The 26,417-nt window shown below is 43.9% G+C and overlaps 1 protein-coding gene across 1 annotated transcript in view; it reads right to left on the reverse strand.

Annotated features, from left to right (window-relative positions):
- IL31RA (interleukin 31 receptor A) overlaps positions 1-26,417 on the reverse strand; it is a 91,014-nt gene that overhangs the window by 50,024 nt on the left and 14,573 nt on the right. The window contains exons 2-5 of the mRNA XM_014594054.3: positions 20,181-20,265; positions 14,547-14,849; positions 13,339-13,459; positions 2,654-2,829 (exon numbers count right to left, since the gene is read on the reverse strand). Of these exons, the coding sequence (XP_014449540.1) occupies positions 2,654-2,829; positions 13,339-13,459; positions 14,547-14,849; positions 20,181-20,235 (655 nt within the window). The 5' untranslated portion in view covers positions 20,236-20,265. The remainder of the gene's footprint in view (positions 1-2,653; positions 2,830-13,338; positions 13,460-14,546; positions 14,850-20,180; positions 20,266-26,417) is intronic.

Consider the following 26,417-nt stretch of genomic DNA (forward strand, 5'->3'; position numbering starts at 1 on the left):
GATAGTGTGTGTGTGTGTGTGTGTGTGTGTGTGTGTGTGTGTGTGTGTGTGTGTGTGTGTGTGTGTATATATATATATATATATATATATTAGTTGTAATAAAAGCACTCCTGTTGACTGCGGAGTAGACGTTCTACTTGAGTATCCTAAATTTATAGGCTGTCCAAGAGTCCAAGATCTTTCTGATTTTTTGCAAGTTAAATAATTAGCAAGTGAGATGTGGATATAGTTATGAATAAGTTTTATTGTGCTTATGTAGAAATGCAAGTTATTAGGTGAACATTTAAAAAGATAAATCCCTGAATAGGCTTAATGGATTTTTTCCAGTTCCTTAGTTAACTGACAAGACCTTGTGTGGAATACCATATGCAGTTCTGATCACTCATATTCAAGACAGATGAATTCAAAGTGGAAGAGATATTGAAAAGGTCTAATCAAGAAAGCAAATGCCTATTTTACAAAGGGAGATTAGAAGAGTTTATTAGTCTTCTGTTCAAAATAAATAAGTCTACCATCAATATGCTTTGCAAGCAATATTCACAATTCCAAAATGTAAAACCCTTAAAAAATGTTATTTCGAAAACTCAAATCTGTGAACTCAATCCTGACCATATCCATTGACTAGTGAAAGGCATAATATTTTTATCATTTATTGTAATTACTTTCATTCTTCATATTTTATTAGAGGTGCACTGATACATTGGTCTGATATCGGATTGGTACCGATATGAAGAAAATTATCTATATCAGATATCGGCCTGATGGGGCTGATAATTTGGCCGATAAATGCCCATGCTGCGTGCAGCTGCAAAGCACAGCACGGAGCGGAGCCAGCACCATGGACAGCAGCCTCCAGCTGGTAAGTCAGAAGGGGAGGGGGAGGGAAGGGGCAAGAGGGGGCAACACCACCCATGGTAAGAGAGGTAGCAGGGGCAGGCACTGCCCAGCCAGAGTGGGAGGTAGGGCGCAGGACAGAGGCATGACTCATGGGGTGGGGGCAGCTCCTGCCACTGTTAGCACCCCAGGAGGGTGGGGCGAGTGCCTCTGGATCTGCACGGCATGGGGAGGGTTGCAGCTGTGGGGTGTAGCCATAGTAGGCGCTGTGTGGATCTTCTCATCAGGGGATGGGCTTGGAGTGGGCTCTGGTGGCACTGGGAGGAGGCTGCACCCACCCCAAATTTCAGCACAGCTCCACTCCCAGCCCTGCGCCACTGCCCTGGGTAGCCCTGGCTGAATACCCCACCTCCACCCGAGTGCCAGGAAAAGCTGGGGCGGTGGCACAGGGCTGGGAACAGAGCTGCAGCAAAATCTAGGGCAGCTACAGCCTCTTCCCAGCGCCGCCAAAGCCCACTCTGAGCCCAGCCCCTGGCAAGAAGAGGCTACACACAGATCCGGGAGTACACTCCCCTCCCCCCCACTCCCAGGGTGCAAGCAGGGGCAGGAGCTGCCCCCACCCCACAAGCTATGCCTCCATCCTGTGCCCCTCCCAACTGGGCAGCCCCAGCCCCCTCCCTCCCTCACTGCAGGGGTGTTGATCTGCCCCCCACGCACCTTCCACCACACCGGACTTACCACCTGGAGGCAACTGTATCAGATATTGGATCAGTATCAGCTGATATGCCTCCTTAAATATCGGTATCGGTCCTCAAAATCTCTATCAGTCCACTCTTATTTTTTATCTATTCCTATGTATAAAAGAACAAAAATACAATCAAATAACAACAACAACAACACATTTCTATTCTTAACATTTTCCAGAAGTTCTCCTTATACTTAAATACTATAAAATTAGTGTTAACTTATAACTGAACTTTCTGATACATATCAAACACTTGCTATTCATCCACGTTTCCATAAAATGTGAGGTAGTCCCAGTTAACACCCCCAGTTAACAGTCCAGTTAACAGTTAATTGTAGGTTCCTGTTTTTATATCACCTTGCAGAACCTTGGTGCTGGTCTGTGATTGGGGCTCCCAGGCACTATGCCATTACAAACAAACAACATCACACATATGCAGAATAATCAGGCCTAAAGTGAATGTCTACTAAGAAAACTGTGGTAAAAAAGAGCTATACATGTTGGCTGGCATACAAGAAATGCATGTGATCCCCATCATACTATGCAGAAGTACAGTTTCAGCACATATCTGGTCTGCTTTGGAAAATAATTCATAAATTTGTCTCACTTTAAGGACTCAATTAGAAATCTTTACTCTAAGTGAGTAAAAGCAGTGCAAATGAACTAATTTTGTGGAATGATGGCACTTCCTGAAAAAGCATTTATTTCAGACAGTTAATCAAAAAATAGGGAAAAACATGAAAAAAATACTTTCAGGTTGAAGCACTTTAATTGATAATTAAAAATTCTAAATGTTTTGATTTTTTAATAAAATCAAAAGAAATTTCTAAATGAAAAAAACTTTTCCAAATGAAAATACAAAGCAAGTCCTTAGTTTTAAAAATGCTGAAACAAAATGCTTCTCACTTCCCAAGAATTATTCCCAGAAAAAATATTTAGCAAAACCAAAATTAATTTATGACTTTTTAATGCTGCTAACTCTTCATTTTTGCTTTAAAAAAAAGCTAAAACATTTTTTCTAGCTCTAAGCATTATGTATTTCATCTTTATTTAAAGAATTATACCAAAATGTACCTATTTCCAACATTTCCATGGGAACACATTCCGTTGTAGAATTACTCAAAGCATTTTTTGCTGTCACCTGAAAACAATATCTAGCATATGGAATGTCAGGGAAAAAGAAGGCACATGATCCATTGTTGCTTTGGCAGCTGTCTCTATTGATCCATTGTTGAATACCATCATCATAACTAAAATCCAAGGAAGAGTGAAAAATTAGTTAAATATTATTACATGTTATTATTAGTTAACTAATTAATGGCTTAAATTTAATTAGCAGTTATAATAAAAAATCCATTTAAATAAATACTGCAAGATTTTTTTTAATAATGTATTTTTCTTAAAGGAAGTTTCTCTATCAATAAATGTAATTCCTTAAAATGTATTTTCTCTAAAAATCTACTCTAGTTCTTGCAGACCTAGAACCAAGTAATAGATAATAACACTTCAAGAAGACACATACATAAGCATGCAAATAAACAAGTAGACCTACAGTCAACACTTGTTAGTAGCAATATGTCAATAACCTGGGTACTGTGTTGCTTCTAAATGAGTAAGTATTGGCAGAACAACTTAGGGATTGCTTAGAGAAGCTAGATGCTTTCAAGTTGGCAGGGCCACATGGGATACATCCTAGGATATTGAAGGAAATGGCCAAAGTAATTTCTGAGCCACTGACTATCTCTTTGAGAATTTGCGGAGGTCAGATGACATCCTGGATGATTGGAAAAGGGCAAATATAATGTCTATATTTAAGAAAGGGAGGATCCAGGAAATTACAGACCAGTCAGATTGACCTCAAAACTTGGAAAGATCATGAAGCAGGTCCTCAAGGAATCTATTATGAAGCATGTGGGTGAACAAGGTGATCAGGAACAGCCAGCATGAATTAACCAAGAGCAAGTCATGCCTGACCAACCTGATTTCTTTCTATGATATGGTAACAGATGAGGGGGAGAGTGCAGTGAATGTGATGTACCTTGACTTTAGTAAGGCTTTTGACACTGTCTCCCATAAACTTCTCATTCACAAACTGAAGAAATACAGACTAGATGAAAGTACAGTAAGTTAAATCACTGTACTAATTGAATAGCTCAATGTCTAATTGGGAGGTTATCAAGTGGGGTTCCCTAGGGGTTTCTCTTGCGGTCAGTATTGTTTAATATCTTCATTAATGATTTGGATGATGGAACTGAGCGCACACTTAGCCAATCTGCAGATGACACCAGGTTGGATGGACTTATAGACACTGCAGAGGGCAGGGCTAGGATCCAGAATGACCTGGATAGATTAGAGACATGGTCCAAAACCAACCACATGAAATTAAACAAGGATAAATGCACAGTCCTGCACTGGGGACAGAAATAATTGCATGCACAAATACAGACTAGAGAATGACTAGCTAAGCTGCAGTACTGCAAAGAAAAACTTTGGGGTTACAGTGGGCCATAAACAGAATATGAGCCAATAGTGTGCTTGTGTTGTAAAAAGCCAACAGCGTACTGAGCAGGGCTGTGTGAAACGGCTGTGTTTCAGTTCAGTTTCAGATTCGGTCATTTCGGAGGACAGTAATTCATTTCAGTGTTTCAGATCACTGTCCTGTTTCATTTTGGCCAAATTTCCTCTGAACCTGTTTTGAACAGGCTGCAAGGGAAGCTTCGCACAGCCCTACCCAGCTGGGCAGGGCTTTGAGCCAGGGGCTGCAGGGCCCCAGTGGGGAGCAGGATGGGGCCGTGGTTGGCTTGTCTGGGGAAGGAGGAAGAGATGGGGGAGTGGGAGGGCCGCTGCCCTCCCTACAGGCAATGAAACTCCTGCACAGATCTCTGATCCCTGTCACGCTGGGTCACGGGGCAGGGAAGCAACACAGAGCGGCGAGCAATCCTGCTGGCCCCAGCCGCACAACTCAGCTCTGCAGGAAGCACAGATCAGCACTGGGGTCTCCTCACCACCGCTGCCTACCCCACGCTGCCCTGGAGATGTGGGGCTGCACAGGTTGGGCAGCGGTGACGAGGAGACTTCAGCATGAATCTCTGCTCCCTGTGGAGCCTGGTCACACGGCAGGGCGGTGCTGATCCCTGTTGCGTGACCCAGCTCCGCAGGGAGCAGACATCTGGGGCTGCATGGGGCGGGCAGTGGTGGGGAGGAGACCTCAGCGTGGATCTCTGCTCCCTGTGGAGCCAGGTCATGCAGCAGGGATTCCCCAGCCCCCAGTTCAATTCCCCAGCTCTCTGATCATTTCCCCAGTTCTTCCCGGGGGTCATGGGCCCCCAGATCTGTGCGTCGGGTTTCAGCAGACTGCCGCTGGAGGCTGGGGCCAGTGGCAGCACCGCAGTCTTCCTGGCCCACACCAAGTGGCTGCTGCTGGCCCGAGCCTGCAGCAGCAGCCTGCTGAAACCCCGCATGTAGATTGGGGGGCCACACCCCCCAGGAACAACTGGGGAAATGATCAGAGAGCTGGGGGAAGCAAACTGGGAGCTAGATGTCAATATCAGAGCAGTCCTTCCCACCCACTTTCCCCTCCCTCTTAGTTTTTGTTTCCCTGCAAGCCCAGCTCCAAAACCCCAAAATTATCTGAAACATTTCCAAAATGTTTTGAAGCCTTTCGTTTTCAGTGTTTTGGGCACCAAAACACCTCCAAAACAAAACAGCTGTCGAAATTTCACACAGCCCTAGTGCTGGGTTGTATTAATAGGAGTGTCACTGGCAAATCAAAGGAAGCAAGTTTTCTGCTCTATTCAGCACATGGATTACTGTATCGTTTTGGGTCCCACATTTCGAGAAGAATGTGAAGAGGTTATAAAGAGTCCAGCAGGGAGCAATAATAATGATTAGGGGCCTTTAAGGCAGGACTTTAGAGGAAAGGCTGAAAGAACTAGGGATAATTAGTTTGGAGAAGCAAAGACTAAGAGGAGATTTGATAACAGTCTTCAAATACCTGAAGGGTAATTATAGAGAGAATAGAGATAGGCTTTTCTCAGTGGCTGTAGTGGACAAGACCAGGAGCTGCAGCAGGGGAAATGTAGGTTGGAGCTTAGGAGGAACTTTCTGACTATGCACTGGAATGGAATTTTTCTATCTAGAAAAATTGTGGAATCTCCATCCTTAGAAATTTTCAAGAGCAGGCTAGACAAACACTTCGCTGAGATGGTTTAACCAGGATTGATCCTGCCTTCCATATAATCTGTTGCTCAACACTACTTTCCTTATGTGTACTTACAGTAAGATTCCATCATGATTTGCTTATGCACTGAAGAAAATACCAAGGTTAACCAATTTCTGAAAAGCCTGCAGCTTTTTATGACTGGTATTCCATTTATTCTCCTCCAAACTTATGTTATATAACCTTACTTTTAAGAAATATTTAACACAATCTTTAGTGGCTTCTCATTTTTTTCCATTATTTTTTTTTAAGCTATACTGTCCAACTCTACTGATCTTAATATCTAAGAATGTTTCCACTACTCTTTTTTCAAAACTTTTTACAAAGTTATATATAGTAAAAGCTCTGTTATCCGGCATCACCTGAGAATGGGGGATGCCGGATAACAAAATATGCCGGGTTAATTGAGTGGCCCCGGCTGCTGCTTCTCCTGCTGCATCTGGGGCGTCCCTCCACCCCTACTGCGGCGTCACCGCCCCTCCTGTGGGCCCCGCGGGACAGGGAGGCAGGCCCCTCACAGTCCCACACAGCCTGTTATGCCCCCGGGCCGTGGGGGCTCAGCAGAAACTGGTGCCACGATAAGCACTTCCAGTTTCACTTTTCCTTACAAGCCAGCATACCAGTTACAAGAGCATGCCGGCTTGTAAGGTGCTGGTTACCAGAGAGTTTACTGTAGACGCTTGTTACTTATTTGCAGTTCTAGCCTCCACCTCTAAAGAATATATACAGTTTTCAGGAGTCAGTTACCTTAAACAAACCTCTTATACTCATTTACTAGTGATCCTAACTATTCCAGTTTTTTTCTCCTAATCTCAATGTGTATGCATAATAAGGGTCTTGAAATAAATGCCACAAACAACCAAATGAGTAGACATTTTCAAGTTTTCAAAAATAAGTCCTGTGCTTTGTCAGGATGCAGCCAAGGCCTTTTTTTTCCACCAAAAACAACTACAAAGCAAGAGAGATGCTTGAACCTACATCACAAACATCCTGGGTGAACACCCTAATCGCCAGGCCAGCGATTTGCAACAAGGGTCTCATGGCTTCCTGGGATGCCTTGAGATCTTTTCAAGGGTGATGCACGGTGCTACACAACGTTAGCACCATTTGGTGTATGTGGCAGAGCACCTTTGGGAGTGCTAGCCACTCGAGAGCTTTCACAGGCTCAGAGGGGAACCTGTTTTGGCAAAGCAACAGGGGAAACCTCCCCCAGGAAATATTTTAAGGGGGGAGGTGTGTGGCAGGGCACTGTTGGTACCTGCCACTTAAAGAGCTGAGCCAAGCAGCCAGCAGGTGCTTGATTGTGGCTGCCATTTTAGATCTTTGGCCACCTATATAAACAGAGCAGTTCGCTACTGGCAGGCCAGGCAGAAACATAGCCTGGCTGCAAGGCTGTATGTGACACCCTAGAGGTAAGGGCAGGATCTGTCAGAGATGGCTTGGAGGCTCCTGGTTCTGGGCATGACCTAAAACTGCACCCTGCCAGGAGTGGGTGGCCTGGTGGGGCTCTCAGTGGTGCGGAAGCCCCCATGAAATGCCAGGCAAGTTACCACCCTGGTGAAAGGCGGGTCAGGGTGCCTTTACCCCTAGGCCCCATAACATTGTGGGTACAAGGGGGCCAGGCATGGCTGTAGCCACTTGAGCCACAGGTCTAGATTGCTATACCCTGTACAGGAGAGATCGAGTGGACAGAAGGGGTGGGGATGTAGCTCTCTATGTCAAGGAAAGCTATGCATTCCTGCAAGCCAACATTGGCACCCAGGGTGGAGAATTGGAGACCCTCTGGGTTAAAATCCATGGGTAACACAACACAGGGGACACAATGGTGGGAGTCTATTACAGACCTCCTACCCAGGATCAAGAGCTTGACCAGAAGTTCACCAGGGAACTGACTGAAGCTGCGCGCTCCCAGTGCATGGTTGTCATGGGAGATTTCAACTACCCTGACATCTCATGGGAAGAGCGCTTGGCCAAATCAGAGCAGTTGCAAAGCTTTCTTTTATGCCTGGATGAGCTCTACCTGACACAAGAAGTCAACGGGCCGATGAGAGGTAAAGCACTGCTTGACCTGGTACTGGCTACGGCGGGGGGTGACCTAATCAGCAACCTAACAATTGAAGGAAAGCTGGGTGACAGTCACCACAAGCTGATCACCATCATCTGCCATAAAGCTGGCAAGTCAGTCAGCAAAGCAGAAGTCCTCGACTTCAGGAAACCTGACTTTGACAACCTCAGGAGGCCCTAAGGGACCACGACCCAAAGGGGAGGGGAGTTCAGGATGAGTGGTTGTTCCTCAAGGGAGTGATCCTAGATGCACAAGCAAAGTCTATTCCATCTTAGAGGAAAGGCAGCAAAAGGGCACAGCAGCCCCCTTGGCTCTGCGGGAAACTAGCAGACCTCCTGTGTCTAAAAAGAAAGACCTACAAAGGATGGAGGACTGGATCCATCTCCAAGGAGGAATATTCTGTACTAGTCCAGACCTGCAGGGAGTGAACCAGGAAAGCCAAGGCTGCAACTGAACCCCAACTACCTACACATATCAAGGACAATAAAAAGTCCTTTCTTAGATATGTGGAGAGCCAGAGGAAAAGCAAGGGCAATACTGAACCCCTGCTAAACCAGATGGGACAACTGACAACCGATGCCCAGGAGAAAGCCAACTTGCTAAATGAGTACTTTGCATTGGTTTTTCCACCAGTCCCAAGGGGCGCCCCTGCCCATTACAGGACAGGAATGACTGGGTAAGGGTGATTCCTTACCCTCCATCAATGCTGACCTCATGAAGGAACACCTTGAGAGGCTGGACACCTTCAAGTCAGCTGGCCCTGACAGTTTACACCGCAGGGTATTCAGGGAGCTGGCTAGCATTATAGCTCAGCCACTGGCACGGATCTTCGAGAACTCCTGGCTCTCTAGTGCAGTGCCCAAAGACTGGAAGAAGGCCAATGTGGTGCCTATCTTCAAGAAGGGGAGAAAAGTGGATCTGCCAAACTGTAAGCCCATCAGCCTGACCTCTATCCCAGGGAAGATCTTAGAGATTATCAAAGAGGCCATTCTTAATGAACTAGCCGATGGCAACATCCTGAGGAATAGCCAGCATGGGCTTTTGCAGGTAGGTCTTGTTTGACCAATCTTATTTCTTTTTATGACCAAGTGACCTATCACCTGGACAAGGGAGAGGAGATTGATGTCGTATATCTTGACTTTAAAAAAGCCTTCGATCTGGTATCCCATGATCACCTCTTGGCAAAACTGGCCAACTGTGGCCTCAGATTCACCACGATCCGCTGGCTGGGGAATTGGCTCCGTGGTCAGACCCAGAGGGTGGTGGCTGACAGAAGTCAATCGTCGTGGCGCCCTGTGACCAGTGGGATCCCTTCAAGGCTCTGTCCTTGGGCCGACACCATTCAACATCTTTATTAATGATGTGGACATTGGTATCAGAAGTGGACTGGCCAAGTTCACCGACAACACCAAACCGTGGGGTAAAGCATCCACACCTGAGGATAGGAGGGTAGTCCAGGCTGACCTTGACAGGCTCAGGAAATGCGTGGATGAAAACCTGATCATGTTTAACAACAAAAAATGCAAGGTTCTCCACCTTGGGAAGAAAAACCCACAGCATGCTTATAGGCTTGGCAGTGTTACGCTGGCTAGCACTACGGATGAAAGGGACTTGGGGGTCATGATTGACCACAAGATGAACATGAGCCATCAATGTGATGCTACAGCTAGTAAAGCGAGCAAAATGCTGGTTTGCATCCGCAGATGCTTCTCAAGCAAATCCCAGGACATCATTCTCCCGTTGTACTCGGCCTTGGTGAGGCCGCAGCTAGAGTACTGCATCCAGTTTTGGGCTCCACAATTCAAAAAGGATGTGGAGAAGCTTGAGAGAGTTCAGAGGAGAGCCACGCGCATAATCAGAGGTCAGGAAAACAGACCTTATGATGAAAGGCTGAGAGCTATGGGACTCTCCAGCCTGGAAAAGCGCAGGCTTAGGGTTGACCTGGTGGCCGCCTATAAGTTTATCAGGGATACCCACAAGGATCTGGGGGAACGTCTGTTCACCAGAGCGCCCCAAGGGACGACAAGGTCAAATGGTCACAAACTCCTTTGGGACCATTTCAGGCTGGACATAAAGAAGAACTTCTTCACAGTCCGAGCCCCCAAGGTCTGGAATAGACTGCCGCCGGAGGTGGTTCAAGCACCTACTTTGAACACCTTCAAGAGAAATTTGGATGTTTATCTTTCTGGGATCTTATGACCCTTCCTGTCTTCCTGCCACTGGGGCAGGGGGCTGGACTCAATCTTCCGAGATCCTTTCCAGCCCTAATGTCTATGAAATCTATGAGTCCAGGGAGGGTGCAAGACTCAGAAAGGGGCCAGGCATGGCTACGGCCACCTGAGCTCCACTGGGGAGGGAAGCCTCAGAGCCCTAGTGAGGCGGTGGCCCCAGGGAGGGGGTGGAGATGTGGAGCCTCAGTGAAGGGGGGAAACCCAGAGGGCTGTGAGTCCAGTATGTGTGTGGGTGAGGGTATAGATTTTCCCCGGAAGGGGCCAGGGCAAGCTTAGACCCAGTCAGGTAATTGGCTGGCCACTACCCAGGTGAGGGTCACGGGAGAGGCCCAAAAGACAGTATGTCTGTCACCCAAGGTATGAGCAAGCTAAAGCCTATGGCCTAAGGGGCCCACTCCAAGATGGAGCAAGGCAGTACAAGTTGTCGAAGCATGAAAGAGACCCTGTGAGAGGGGTTGGAGTGTGAGAGGTCCTAGTGAGAGGAGGGCAATATGAATATGTGTCTGAGGCCTGACAATGAGGGCTAAGCTTGGTCTGGCTGTAGGCCAGGAGCATTGTGTCATCTGGATGCCATCTGCAAGGCTTGGGCTGCAGTGTAGGGGAAGAATGGAGATGCTGATAGTGCCCCCTGGCATTGGGGCAAGAATGGGCAGCCTCCCACCTTAATTAAGTAACAACAAGGCATGGCAGACAAGACAGGTGGGCGGCGTGCTCAGAGGCAGATGGGGAAACTAGCGCTGTGGCTGGCCAGGGAGTTTCTACCCTGCCACAGTGTGTAAATATAATACACGAGATAAAAGCAACAATTTTTCCAATAGGAACTATATAGTGTTCAAAATATTCCAGCATGGTGTTTTTGAGTTCTTTGCAACAGAAGAATTGCTCTATTATTTTTCTGTAGACCAAAAATGAGCAAAAACTAAGAGCTGGAACTTTCCAAGAGATGTCTTGAGTCTACAAAGTTTCAGAACCACTGCACTAGGCAATGAACTTAGTGCACTAGACTATGATCTCGGCTAGCTGGTGATTGCAGATTCTCTCTACCTCCTGCCCCATCTTGAAATACCTTCTCAATAAAAGTGTCATCTGAATTGCTACACTTCCACAAAACTTGTGATGATTCATAAGTTCTTCTAATTAATTATATATTTGAAGGCAGAATTTGTACAAATGCATTTAGTCTTTTCTATTACTCAATATATAGATTGATATCTATGAGTATAATAATAAAGACAAATTCTTGGGAGTGAGCTGTATAATCTGTTAATTTCTGACATCAGTAACTTTGGTTCTTTTACATCATCCTTTAGAAATCTGCATTTACAATTCATATGCTGATGATCAATTTCGCAATCTCAATTTCCAGTTTTAACATATAAAATAAAACAAGGAACAAAAAGTCACAGTGACAAGACAAGGAACTATATTGCATAAAACCAGTAGACCAATGAATATAAAGAAATGTATAAACATGTCTTTGAGACAATACAAGATCAAGAGGTAGTAGTCTTCCATTGGTTGGAGAAAAAACTAAGACCTAGATGGGTGGCAAATCAGAATTTTATCTCTGCTTACTTACTGCATGTGAGGCCCTGATAAAGTCTCTTTGCTTTTTGTGTGTGTCCAGCTTTAAAATGCAAATAATATTTACCTAGATTGTGGTAAATATTTTTAATTATGTTGAATAGTTAAAATGGTATATTCATCCCAAGTATTGCTACCATAGATTAGAGGTGCTCAATCCCTGGCTCATGCTTAAATCCATGAAGCCATGTTATCCAGCCCATAGGGCTCCTCACAGTTGTGAAATGTGGTGGCAAAGGAACAGTGGCAGCTAACTGCCACTCCCCTGTTGTCAAATGTCTGGACTCAGCCCTGCGATCTGTAGGGCTCCCCCTGAGTGAGGCCATTTGGGACAGGGCAGAGCAGGGCAGAATTGAGTGGGCAGGCGGGGTGACAAAGAGCAGCACAGGTCCAAGCAGGACTGGGCAGAGGTGGCACAGGGCCCAATCCTGAAAGGAAGGTCCTGATCACATCGGCAGTGGCTCCGAACCATTTATCTGATCCTCAGAGACAAAAGATTGAGCACCACTGCCATTGATAATACACATACATTTAGTTTTAACTCCATATGAGAGAATGACATTTTATACTAATTAGGTATTTACTAGATATTAACCTAAGCATATTTTGCTTCTGAAGAATAAATAACTTTTCTTACAAACCACATGCAAGTGGAAGAGTCATTCCAATTACTAAATGCAGGTAATATTATCAAGAAAAAAGACAATGGTCCCTTGGTCTTAACAGTATATAAGTATACTGAGCAACCACACACTATAAACTGTATGAATCATAAAATCTTAGAGAAATAGGGCTGGAAAGGACCTCCAGAGGTTACCTCATCAAGCCCCCTGCCTGTTGCAAGGTTATGCCTTTCCAAACCAACCAAAAAAATCCGTAATTGAAACTCTTAGTAAAACTACCATCAACCTTGACATAACACCCTAATCTGCCACAGGCAAAGCAGGAGAACCATGGCATCCAACATCCTGCTTCTATAAAAAGATATCAATATACACTGAAAAGATCCCAGGTCCATATTTTCTAAGTCAATGACTTTACAATATCTCAACCATGCTAATAAACTGAAAACTAACATACTTTTATACTATAACCTACTTTCAATTCATAGTGCAAACTGCCTTGGAAGGCTTGTTTTATTAGAAAAACAAGCACATTTACTTATTAACTTAATCTTATTTCTGAAATAGCACACTAGAACATGGGTGCAAGCCCATTTTAGACACACAGGCCCCTGCCAAACGTTACCTTTTTGGCTACATTTTAGAGTGGGGGATGTGAGGATAAGGCCCTCCACTGGCTCCATTCCAGCAACTCCACCTTAGGCAGTACCCAGGGACATCATTGTGCACCATTATGTTACTAACTGTGATACTGTTCTACCAACACATACTTTTCCTGAATAAGAAGCATCGTATCCTGCTGATATTTCCATGTTCAATTAGCTCTAGATTTCTCTGATAACGTTGCTAAGAAAGAAATATTTCACTTACAACGTGAGTACTTTTTCCAGTGGATTGAATTTACTGATTTTTTTGTTTTGTTTTGATTTTTTTCATCATACAAAACACTACAAGATATCAGAATATAACTGCTGGTAATCAAGAGGTGACAGTTATAGTACAGCTATGCTGAGCACCGAGACATGTCTTTTACTTACTGTTTTCGTACAAGAGTATATGTTGTATTCAGATGTGTTTCTCTTCCTGAAATCCAGCTGCAAGTAATGTTTATATCATAATAGTAAATGCAGGAAATATTTTTTGGTTTCTCAGGTGAAACTACAAGAAAAAAAAATTCCAGAACAGATGTGGTTGAATAGTATATTGAAATAGTACAAGTCTTACCAGTCAAATGTCAGTAAATCAATAAATGGCAAATGTCAGTAAATTTATAATATGCAGAGCCTTACAGTGACTCGTTACTGCCCTCACATCTCATCATCTACACAACTACTGTAAACCACAAACTCAAATTTTCTTCCAATGTAAGAAATATTTTCATCTTATTTCTCAAAAATATCATTAACCAAGCTTAAAGGTATTTTCCATTAACTCAGTAGCAACCTTATGCTAGGGTCAATAAATGCATTCACTTTCACCTTATATGTTTATTTCACCCCAGAAATTAAATGACTGTAGTTGGAAGTTAAAGCAGCTCCACAGAAGTCACAGAGGGTGCGTCTACACAAGATGCTAACTGTGCAATAACCTAATTCTACTGCACATAGCATACAGGGCAAAAACTATGCTAATATGCTACTGCACACTGGTATTGGGCTACTGTGCGATTAGCATAATTAAAAAGCCGTGCACTGGTGCTATTCTGCAGTAGCTCCAGTTACTGTGCATTGATTTAGTATTTGGTTATACAAGTACTAAACTTAATGTGCAGTAACTATGCCACATTAATAAATGTGTAGACATGCCCAGAGAATACAAACCTCTAGAAAAGCACTAGTTACTCTACAGTGTATCTGACCCTACATCTGGAATTGCCACTGATGTAGGAAACCTTGAAGGAGTTTTCAGAGTATGCACAGACTTCCTAACATCACTTCTCAGCATCTTCTACTGAAGCAATCAGATTCAGAGTTTACTTCATCTCGGAGGTACAATATCTCTAAAAATCTCTAATCTCTCTAAAAAGGGTGGGCCAGATCTGGCCTGTGGACCAGAGGTTAAGCACCCCTGCTATTGAAAGTTACAATATGGTAGACTAGACATGATACATAACCATCTAAGGGCCAAGAACCAAGATCCACTTAAATCCATGGAAAAACTCCATTCTGCTCAATGAGGTTTTCAATCAAGACCTGAGAAATCTGTGAACTAGTCTAGGTATAGCAAGTCATATGATTCTACTTACAGCCAGATTTAACATTGATGTGAATCTGAAGTTGTTCATCACCCAAATGAAGCATCTTAGTGAAGCATCTCACATGTGCACTTTCATAAGTGAAGTTATGGATGGTTACACCAGATGTACTCTCATTAATAATGGTATAGTATTCCTGTGGAATCAAATCATGATTCAACTTCCAGATGATATGACTTGCATTTCCGCGAGGAATGAGATGTTTTCCCAGAGTGCAAAAGAGTTTTAAAGTTGACCCTCTTTCGATTTCAGGTGACGGAGGAAAAATTTTAGCCTCTCTCATAGAATTTCCATCTGAAAATAAATCACATAAAAATATAATTTTTAAAAATTGTTCCATCCTAAGTGCAGAACTTTGCATTCATCTTTATTGAATCTCATGAGGTTCAATAAAGACAAGTGCAAAGTCCTGCACTTAGGACAGAACAATCCCATACACCAGTACAGGCTGGGGGCTGAGTGGCTGGGCAGCAGCTCCGCAGAAAAGGAACTAGTGGTTACAATGGACAACAAGCTGAATATGGGCCAACAAGTGTGTCCTAGTTGCCAAAAAGGCTAATGCAAACGGGATACACTAGTAGGAGCGTTGCCAGAAGATTTAGGAAAGTGATTATTCCCCCCTATTCAGCAGTGGTGAAGCCACATCTGGAGTAGTGTCCAGTTTGGGGGGCCCCACAACAGAAAAGATGTAGATAAATTGGAAAGAGTCCATTGGAGGGCAACAAAACTGGTTAGGGGGCTGGAGCACACGACTTCTCAGGAGAGGCTGAGGGAAGTGGGCTTTAGTCTGGAGAAGAGAAGACTGAGGTAGGGATTAATATCAGCCTTCAACTACCTGAAGTGGGGTTCAAAAGAGGATGGAGCTAGACCGTTCTCAGTGGTGGCAGATGACAGAACAGGGGGCAATGGTCTCAAGGGAAGCAAGGGAAATGTAGGTTAGATATTGGGAAGAACTTTTTTCACTAGGAGGTTAGTAAAACAATGGAACAAGTTATCCAGTGAGGTTGTGGACTCTCCATCCTTGGAGGTTTTTAAGACCCAGCTAGACATAGTCTTGGCTGGGATGATGTAGTTGGAGATGGTCCTGCCTTGAGCAGGGGGTTGAACTAGATGACCTCTTGAGATCCCTTCCAACCCTAATTTTATATGATTTCTATGAAAAATATAACCCATAAAAGAAGTCAAGACAGCCTATTTTTAGGCATCTACTTAAATCATGCCAAGGCGAGGGAAAAATTTTGGGCCACTTGCAGCACCTGGCATCATTTTTGCTGTCTTTTCACAGCACCCCCTGCTGATTGGCCCCTGGTAGCCCCGCCCCTTGTTGCTGATTGGCCAAGCAGGCTGTCTTTCATGGGGCCCCACCCCTTACCACTGATTGGCAGAAGACTGCCCGTCATGTGGCCCCTCCCTTTGCTGCTGACTGGAAGAGAGGGGCAGAGCCATTCAAAAGGCAGCCCTTGCAACCAAGCAGTGGCAAGAGGAGGAGGGGTCGGCCTCCATCTTAGCTGCACCTCTTTGTGCCACCCCGTCTCTCCCAGTGGGCTGCAAGGCTGGGCCATAGTGACCACTGGCTCCCACTGAGAAGCCAGCATTTCATTTTTGGTACTTTTTTTTACTGTTGACTCCTTGGAAAATCATAGAACTCTCACTTTTTGCATGTTCATGGAAACAGCCATTTTGCACCCTGGCCCATCTGTCCTACACCTGCCACCAGGGGTTCCAGATGGAGCAAGCCAGTGGGATCTCCCTGGAGGGCAGCCTAGAACCAAGGCAGTCAGGGTATGCTTGGCCAGATGAATAGGATGGGCCCACAGGCAGGTAGGGAGCTGCATTTGGCAGTAGGACAGGTGGGCAGGGCTGGGATTGGGGCCGGGATGGCAGGGTGGGACTCTGGGGCAGTGACAGTATAGGGCCAGAGCCCAGGGCAGAGCCATGATCTGCTACCCACACATCCCTGTGATGGACACTGGTTCCATGGGAAGGAGCACATGAGGAGTGGACCACGGCCCTGCCCCAGGCCCCGTGCGGTCCTGGCCCTACAATCCTGAACCCCACTCTGGTCCTGGCCCTGCCAGCTTGTACCAGTTCCAGACAACATTCCCCACCCACCTGCAGCCCCATTCTGTCCGCCAAGCCGAGCATACCCTGCCCATACAGGTCCCAGACCAGTCTCCACAGAGACCCTGGGATCACTGGGCAGTAAAAGTACAGGGCCAGGTTAATACAATTTCTTGCCAGCACAGCTCTGATTTGCCACTAGAGGGCTGGTGAGTAGGGGCATGGATAGGAGCCAGGACACCTGGGCTCTATCTCTGCAATGGGTGGGGGTGAGGGGAGAGTGAAAACTGAGTTTTCACTGAGAGTGAAAAACTGAAACTTTCACTACTCCTGGGAGTAGTGAAAACTGAGATGCTGGAAGAATAAAAAATGCCCATTTTATCTCTCTGGGGCAGACTGAAGATATACTAACATGAGCTAGGAAGCATGACCCAGAATTAACCTTCACCTGAAGCAGCATAACTTTGAGATACTCAGAGGGCACTCAGCACAAGTTACTAAGCTTTAGCATGTGGACACTCAAGTTTTAAGTGCCCTTAGTATGGTCTAAGGGTAATGAGTAACTTCTACCTGTAGGCAACTTACAGAAGTGAAGATGACTGCATTTTCCCATTTATGAGGAGCCAGAAGTCAGTAACAATGAATTATGGGTTATTTTTTCCTGCATCAAAGTATGATGATTAGTGTTCCCAATACACTGAACAGGATAATTTCAACAACAACAAAGCCTTCTTAACAACTTTTGTGTGTAGGCAGTCTGATTCCATTTTCTTCCACATATTGCAATGGCAGATCTTCCATGCTTTTTTGTTGTTTTTCCCTATTGTCACACATTCATCCAAAAATGTGATACTATGTAGACTGGTTTCCCTACTTTCTGCTTTTGTTACAAAGGTATATAAATCAAGGATTCTTGATACTCATTGGACAGGTGTAAGTATTATCAGTTTATTCTGTACTCTTGTGACATAGAGTTTGAGATTTAGCTAACATTTGGGCTAGGGACAGAAGTTACACAAACCAGTTTAAGTGATCAGAAACCAATTTAAACCTTTACCAGAACAGAAGTTCAGTGTACTTAAACCACTTTCAAAATGGCTGAAACTGGTTTAAGATAAACCTGGTTGGATGTAGTATCAGACTTAACTGATTTAGGTTAAACCAGTTTATGGAACTTCTGTCCCAGATCCCCTCCTGGTTCAAGTTAACTCACAGTCCCCCAGCATCCCATGATGCTTTGCAGCCTTGGACTGTGCTGTCTGCTCCAATGAGAAGGGTCTTCCCCACTCCTCAGCTCCCTAGCCAGAGCACTATCACTCCAGGTGGCTGAGGAGAGGGTGAGAGGGGAAAAAAACACCCCTCTGGCCCAGCACCAGATGGGTGCTGCTGGTTGGAGTGGAGGTGGGGAGAGGAGGGAACCAGATCCCCAGCTGGATGTTGCCAGCCTGGGGAAAGGAGGGGGAGTCTGCAGCAAGGACTTGACTCTGCCCTCTAGAGCTGGGAGCCAGGAGCCATGCCTCCTTCTCAGCCTCTGGGCTGGCTGGGAGATGGGGAAAAGCCCACACCTGGGATTGGTTCCGCCCCCAGATGTGGGTGCTAGGGGCCATGGCCCCTTCTCAGCCTCTGGGCTGGCTGGGAAGAGAGAGAAGCCTATACTGGGCCTTGGATCTGTCCTCCGGAGATGGGAGCAGGGCTGGAGTCCCCTGTTATGTCCCCTTCTTAGCCTCTGGGCTGGCTGAGGGAAGAGTGGAGGCAGAAGCCTGAAGCAAGGCTTGGCTCTGCCCTCCGGAGCTGAGCTCTGTGCCCCCCTCTCAGCTTGCCCAGAAGCTAAGAAGGAGGCATGGCTCCCAACTCCAGGGGCAGAGCTAAGCCCCAGTGCAGGGTTCTCCCCACCTCCCAACCAACCCAGAGGCTGAAAAGAAGGCATGGCTCCTAAATCCCAGCTCTGAGAGGCAAAGGCTCCCAGCTCTGGGAGGGCAGAGCCAAGGCTCCCCCCCACCCCTTACCCCACTTGGAGGCTGAGGAGGGGGCAAAACTAGGGAGGCTCCAGTCCTGTTCCCAGCTCTGGCAGGGGATAGAGCCAGGACGGAGCCAAGCCCCGCTGTGGGCTTTCCCCTCATCCAGCCTGGAGGCTGAGTAATGGGTGTGACTCCTGGCTTCCAACTCACAAGTCAAGCCCCTGCTATGAGCTGCTCTCCCCCCAACCCACCCAGGCTGCAGAGGGGGCATGGCTCCTAGCTCTCTGCTCTGGGGCAGAGCCATGTCCAGGTGCAGACTTCCCTCCCCCACTGCCTCAACCCATGGGGAGGCTGAGAAGGAGGCGTGGCTACAAGATTCCAGCCCCACTCCCAGCTGTGGGGGAGTGGCAGAGTAAAGCCCCCAGTTTCAGCTTCCCCTCCCCACCCCCAGGCTCTTCCCAGGTGAGGATTCAGTGCCAGGCAGGATGGTTAGGTTTTTTCCCCCCCAACCCCTTGCTCAGCTGGCAGGGAGGCTGAGGAGGGAGCATGGCTTGAGGAACCAGATGGCTCCAGCTCTCTGCAGTGGCCAGCAGGCTGGAGGGGGGGGGTGCTCTAGCACCCCCCAACTATTCGTATGGGCCACTGCAAGGGTCTGGCTGACTTTCCTGTTTGAAAAGTAAACATCATTTCACTTGCTTATTAGTTCAATCTATGCAGTTTTAAAAAACCTGCAAAGATTGAATTGATTCAGCCTTGGGCTTTTTGACTGTACTTAGCTTTATAGGTTTCTTTCATTTAACTCTAAATTGCTTGAGACAACTCCCCCCACCTATGATTTCTATTGTCTGTCTTGTGATAAGCACAGAAACAACTCAAAGTAATACATAACAAATTATATGTGAATCACATGGAATCTATCACCAAAGTTGATATTTTGCCAAACTGTTGTTCTTACTTCTTATTCTAAGGATAGGGAAAAACTAGACTCTTAGATACTACTAAATGTTCACTGGTGGCAAATACTGGCTTTTTAAACAGAGAACAATATATAAACATAACATTTATTAAATTTGAAATCTGAATATGTAAATTTAGCTTCAATTAATATAGTGCCATTAAATGTACTACAGTTTATTCATTAAGTTACGTTAATTTGTTTTGTAGAACCAAACATTTTTCATGCCAGAAAAAATACCATATCCTTATTACCTGATAGAAATTAAACTTAGCTTTCAAATGTATACACCCACATTTGCTATGGGACAAGAAAAATAATCCAGTTAATGGGATTTTTTCAAAAGTGTGTGCGACAACTATACACTGGTATTGTTTTTATCATCAGCTTCCTGACCACAAATCAAGATCAAACACAAATGCATGTGATTAATTCATGTTTCCACAATACTATACACTGTTCAGTCAATTACCAACTCCAGCTAAATGGGATTTACCAGAAGGAAATTCAACATATGGTATATATCTAACCCATGTTCTTATTTTTACAATACACTTTCAGTCATTCTTGTGAATGTAATCAATTTTCTGTCTTTTCTATAAGTTTCCTAAAGCAGAAATAAGCTGGTAATGCATAAATGTTTCACCCTACCTGCTGTGTAGATTCTGCAGAGCACAACTGAGAGACAAAGCAGACTGAAGAACATTTTCTTTGCAATAACTGGGAACAGAGAAGACTGTAATAAAATAAAGGTAAAAGACATTTACTTCAACTGAAACAGCACCTCTTCCATAGATCTAAGTGCTGTACAATACAGCAACCTATAACAAGAGGCAAAACATGAATACTTTTATTTTGAACAAGTTTTTCCCACTTGACATTCCAAAGGTAATCAGATTGATAATGTTCTGCATCACTGGAAGACCTTATTTTATATGATAGTGCTTATTAGTTTACAAGATTCCTTTTGGCATCCTATAAAAAAGCCCAACTCCATTCTAGTATCCAATTTTGTATGGCTGCTTCGTTGCAAATGTATCCCAAAATGCACATTTATAAGCACCATTCAAAATTTATCCATACACATTTTAATGCAGATAGGTGTTTATTTTTGGTAAGTAAAACTCAAAATAAAGGAAAAAAAATCTTTAAATGTTTTTATTTTTTACTTGCAAAAGTTTCATATCATCAATTAAAATCTTAATACAAAAAAATATTCAGGAACATGCTTAACTCTTAAGCCAGTGATTCTCAACCAGGATACAGTGAGATACAAACACCTACATGTGATTTACATGATAAGCCCAGATAGCTCAAACAGAAATCCAGTGTCAAAACATTGTGGTTTCTGTGGTCTTTCTGAATTCTTTGCAATAGAAAAATTGCTCTATTTCTCCATGGTCAAAAAATGAGTGAAAGCTAAGAGCTGGCATTCTTTGAGTGTCGCAAGTCTAATAAGGGGTGCCTTGAATCTAACAATGGGTGCCTCAAGTCTTAAAAGGTAGAGAATGACTGCTTTAAGTATGCAATGAACTAAGACTACAAACACAGTCTGTTATGGCATGCCCCTGAGTTCTCAACTCTTTTACCAGGTTTATTTCTTTAAATCAGTGACCGTCTGAAGTGCTGGGAACAGGCAAAGGGGGGAGTCTGCCTCTGACAATAAAGTGCATTATTCCTAGTAACATTTTGTAATCCTCCTGGATGTGTGCAAGCATGCTATCTTAAATGCTGTTGCACAGGTGGAAACGTTTTTTTCATGGACCAATAAAAAAAGTGTCTGTAATATGGACTATGGTCACTTGTATTAAAATGTCCTTGTTTCTCAGTAAAAATCTTATAGTAGTAATCCAAAGGAGAAAGTAGTATCATAAAGAAATTACTGTCCTCCAGTTACTGTTAAAAACTCATTGTAAGCATTACTTTCAGGCTGCTTCAGGAAACATTTTGCAAATTGTTTGCAGTTACTGGAGCATAAGAATTTTTAAAAAACTGTGAACACTTGGAGAAGCAAGAGGGAAAGATGAAAAGGAGTAGGAAAATAAAGGGAAAAAAATCAGACAAAGGAAGAAAAAAATAGACCTGATATGCAAAGATCCTCATTTTCTCTAATAAAAAAATCCAAAATTCTCTGATTTTTAAAAACCCAACAAAATCCACATTTTACAGTGATTAAAACTAAATGCAGAAATGTGGGTTTTGTTTGTTTATATATAGATAAATCTAATATATTGAGTGGTGTTTCATTTTAATCTCAGAAAAATGTGGATTTAGGGCGTTTTTTAAATAAGAGAAAACCAGGCTACATGCCTATATGCATAATCCTGACTGGTCTGCAGAAGTAATATGACTCTTACCATTAATGGCGAGAACCAATGGAAGACATAATGGGACACTAGCAGATAAAACTTTATCTTAGTTCTTTGGAAGAAGTTCCTGTTTCCATGGAAGTTAAAGGGAGCAGAATAGGGCCCTAAACCAGAGTATTATTTTGCTCTCCGACACCAATATTAAGAGTCATAGAGATAGACAGCAACAGTAATTTTAATCTAAATTTGTAAATGTCAAAATGGATGCATTCAATATTTATCTCAGCACTTCCAGATACTAGAACCACCAGGACAATCTTGTTCTACCACACCACAAATAGTAGCTGCACCTGTTCCCAGAGATGAGTGTGTATCTTTAAATAATTAAATAAGAAAAAAGCAAAAAAGAGGCCTGATTTCAGTCTCTGAGAGTCACAGTCATGGCGACAAGGAAACTTATCAAATTTTCTCGCATACCACATGCCCCCAGACAAGACACACACCTTATTTTTGGAAAGGAGGAAGTAACAAAAAATATTTTTCCAGAATTACGGCCACATAGAGCAGGGACAGTCTAATCTTCAGCTCACTTGCCTTCCCTTTCCTGCTCAGGCAAAATTTAGTTTTAACCCTTTCACAGCTGAACTGTCAGCAGCCCTTGCCTGCTGCAGAAGACTGGAATCCATGGGCGGAATTATGATTCTGAGGAGTCAAAAACAGTCTTCCAGACTGTGTAATAGAAGAAGAGAGACCAGAAGTAGCTAACAGAGAGCAAAATTGCCGAAGAAAGCATACTTTGATTAGTGGAATATCAAGGCCATTAAAAAGGAGTAGGGAGACATATAAGGGAGGTATGGGGGGTCATGTGCCCCCCCCGAGATTGGCCCACACTGGCCAGGGAGTGCGGGGCAATGGCTGGTGCCCCCCTGAGAATGTGGGGGCACCGAGAGAAGCGCCGGCAGCACTTCTCGGTTTGCCGCTGGCAATTCTGCCAGCGGTGGAGATCGGACACTGGAGGACCCCCCCCCCCCAGTCAGCGATTGGCCACTGGGGGACCCCCCCAACCTGATCAACACTCAGCTGCTGGTGCCACCCCAAGATCAGGAGTCACCAGTCACCCATGTCTGTGGAGTAAAGAACAATTAGCAGGAATCAAGTAGATCTCGGTGCAAGCAGCTCCAAGTGGTGCAAGCAGCCTTTGTGTGTGGCACCCAGCAGATCAGGTGAAGGATAGGCAGCACAGTAGGCAACAGGACAGGAAGCAGAAAGAAGAGCAGGAGATCAGTCAGGGAGTACAATGTAGGGAGCAAAAAGCAGCAGATTGGGCAGAGGAAGGGGGTCAAAGTGGCACTCAGGGAGGGCATGGGGCTAATTTGTCAGAATGGTTGGCCCCCATGGAAATAGATTATAATGAGCCATGAAGTCAGCTGACTCCATCAGCACTGCCTGAATAGAAATGCTACTCCACAGCTGGGCAGTTGGTTTTAAACTTTGATTGGAGCAGAAATCAAAGCGAAGCATGACTACACCACTGTACACCACCACTGTCCGGATCTGCTTCTGCTGGAGTCCCCATGCTCTTTTCATGCAACTGCCAGAGTGAAAAGAAGCAGCAGCCATCCATCTGAAGCATCTCCAAACTTTTTATTTGGGGCAGAAAATCAGCTTCCCACTTAAGATATGCACCCCAAATTTTGAAAGGATTATTTTTGGGGAAAAGGTAAACATGGTATTTGAATAAATGTGACACATTTAAGAACCTTTCTAGCTTTGTAACATTGTAAAGTTGGTAAGAAAGACACGATTCCAGTTTTCATAAACCCTTTGGAAACTCTCTAAAGAAGCTTTCTGTAAGGTGTTAAACCTGTTACCCCAGTGCAAATTCCTATGTGAGTAATTGTGCCCTATCTAAATTCAAACTTAAATTTCAACTAAATGTTATGTTCATCACTTCTTGTAAAACTTATCATAAAGTATTTTTGAGTCTTGTTTAACAGCTGCAGTCTACATCAGAGAGGGCCTTTCAGAATTAAATTGGAGAGTTCATAAACTGTATTTTTAGCTCCTAGGAAGGACTTCTGATTCCCTCAGATTAAGTATTAAACAGTTTAAAAATCTAGCTAAATAAATGTATAAGACCTAATACTATTACAATGGTCTTAATCTTGCAAACATTTATGGATATCAGGGGGCTGCTTCTATATGTAAAGTCAAGTATATTAAGTACATATATGTTTACAGAAAAGAATTTGATAATCCCAAAGTATTTGACCCAAGTATAGAAGTTTATTCTCTGTTTTTATGGCCTTAATCACTAAACAGCCAAACAAGAGATTTAGATTACATATTTCACTGAGTGAAATTGCTTGAGAAGACAAGTAAAAAAAACACATTTTCCCATATTTAGCAGAAGGTTCTAATTTTATGGCCTTTGACTAAAAAAGAATTTGGAAGATATTTCCCTTTACAATTATAAGACTTCAAAGAGAAATATTTAACAAAAAAATAATGTTAAGAATGACAACAAGATGTGACAATATACAAAGAAGTCTTCTGCCAAACCCATAGAACTAGCTTTTTCTCCCAAATACATTCAAGTACAAAGAAAAGTCAGGAGAAATTGAACACAAAACAAAAAGAGCAATCCCACTTGAAGTAGACAGTTGTTTTAATCAGCTGCTCTAGGCAAAAAACATTTGCTGTGTTCCCAGCTTCAAGCCACCTAAATTAATTAGAAAATAGTGTCTAAGGACCATCCTACAGGACTCAAAGCAGCTTGATTCTCTACGGGTGTATGTACACGTCGCCATGCTTTAGTACTTCCAATCTGAAAATCATAATGGGGGGGAGGGTCCACTTAGGTGGACTTCTTAATCAATGAACCAGTTTAACTTAGTGTTAAACCCCCACAAGAATCAAAGTCTAATTTGAACCCTGGCAGCACACCGCTACGGCAACATAGCTGGCAATCATATGTAGATCGCTACACCGCTGTGTGATTGCTACGCTGCTGTAGCATGCCACATGGCAATGTAGCTCATCGCCCTAGAACGATGTATAGACACACCTTTCATGTAGCTTTTAACACAATTCTAACTGAAGTCATGGGAGTAGGAGATTTTGACTTTCCCCTTACCTTTGAAACTACGCCAAAAGCAGGTATTAATAGGGCAGAGAAAGTGAAATCCCCATGAACTGATTTGGAAGTTGACACCTAAGAGGAGATCTGACTTTTTACAAACACTGCTTTCTGCTTGGAACACCTACTCTTCTTCCATAGGAATCAATTCCACACAGAAATTCCACAGGAAATCATTCCACACAGGTCTTTGGTTAAAGAATTCTGGGACATGGGAACTTGCTATAGAAACAGACCCACAGTTTCATATCCTCTCTCTAAAACTGACTAGCTCCAGTTACTTTGAAGGAAGGAACCAAAAAACCTTGCAGTGGGCAGATATAGCATAATCTGCTCGGCAAGAAAGTCTGTTTTAACCTCTAAAGGTTAAAGCTCACCTTAAACCCCACAACCCCCTAAAATATAGCCAATTAAAACTCTTTTTATTATCATAGGCAGGGCTGTTAGAGCTGTCTATTATTAAGTTTACCACTATAAAATTTCATTTAGTTGCTTATCATTATGCCAGACTTTAACTTATATGGGGGGAAGATTTACATGAGGTGTAACTACCTCAGGAATTTTTTTTTTTCTCGATAGGTGTGGTGAAAGGGAAAGGAAGGAATTCCAGCTGAAAAATGTTCAACAATTTTGAAAAATGGAGGTAAACAGAAATATGTTCTTCTGCCCATGTCTCTTGGAATAACTCTTTAGATCACAGACTTAGATCACAGGTTTTGAAAGTAAACCAGTGAACCAAGGGACTTATGTCCTTGTGAAAGTCGGTCCAAATTTGGACAACTCAGGTTTGCCCTTTAAAAAGTTTTAGTGTGCACGTGGCAACTACGGACTTCTTCAATTTCCCTTGCCTTGTCACTAAAGTCCCAGAAGATTCCATTCGCACTGAGCATATTCCATACCCTCACAGTTCACAGTGTTGACCAAACTATGCACATAGTATCCACTAATACTAGTGCACCAAAGTTTTCTGATCAAAAGTTTTCTGAGTTCCAAAATTCCTTAGCATTTCTACAACTTTAGTGGAGCAGAAGAAGCTCAGGACAAAAAGATTATAGTGTGGAGCACAGGCTCTTTCCCAGACGATCATATGTCTAATGCCAGGACCCCCCCAGATCTCAGGATAAATCCTATCAAGGTTGAGTACTGGTGAGACTTAGAAGAGAAAAGCAGAAGTTTCCCCATTCTGATCCACAGAACAGAATGACAGAACCAACATAATGGAAGGAAGATTTGAAGTTGCTGCCAGGCTACAGCTACCAGGCTATGGCTAAAACTAAAACAAAGAAACCAACAACGCAGTAACTACTAATGTCCTGAGCTGGCTCCACAATCTTAAGAATCCAGTGCTGGCACATGAAATTCAAAGAAAAATAGTTGACAACTGGATGCGTGACACTGAATGCCCCACTGTTGAAACTCCCAATTGGTGAACTGTGTTCT

This window comes from Alligator mississippiensis, chromosome 3 (genome assembly GCF_030867095.1).
Source record: "Alligator mississippiensis isolate rAllMis1 chromosome 3, rAllMis1, whole genome shotgun sequence".
NCBI classification, from domain to species: Eukaryota; Metazoa; Chordata; order Crocodylia; family Alligatoridae; genus Alligator; species Alligator mississippiensis.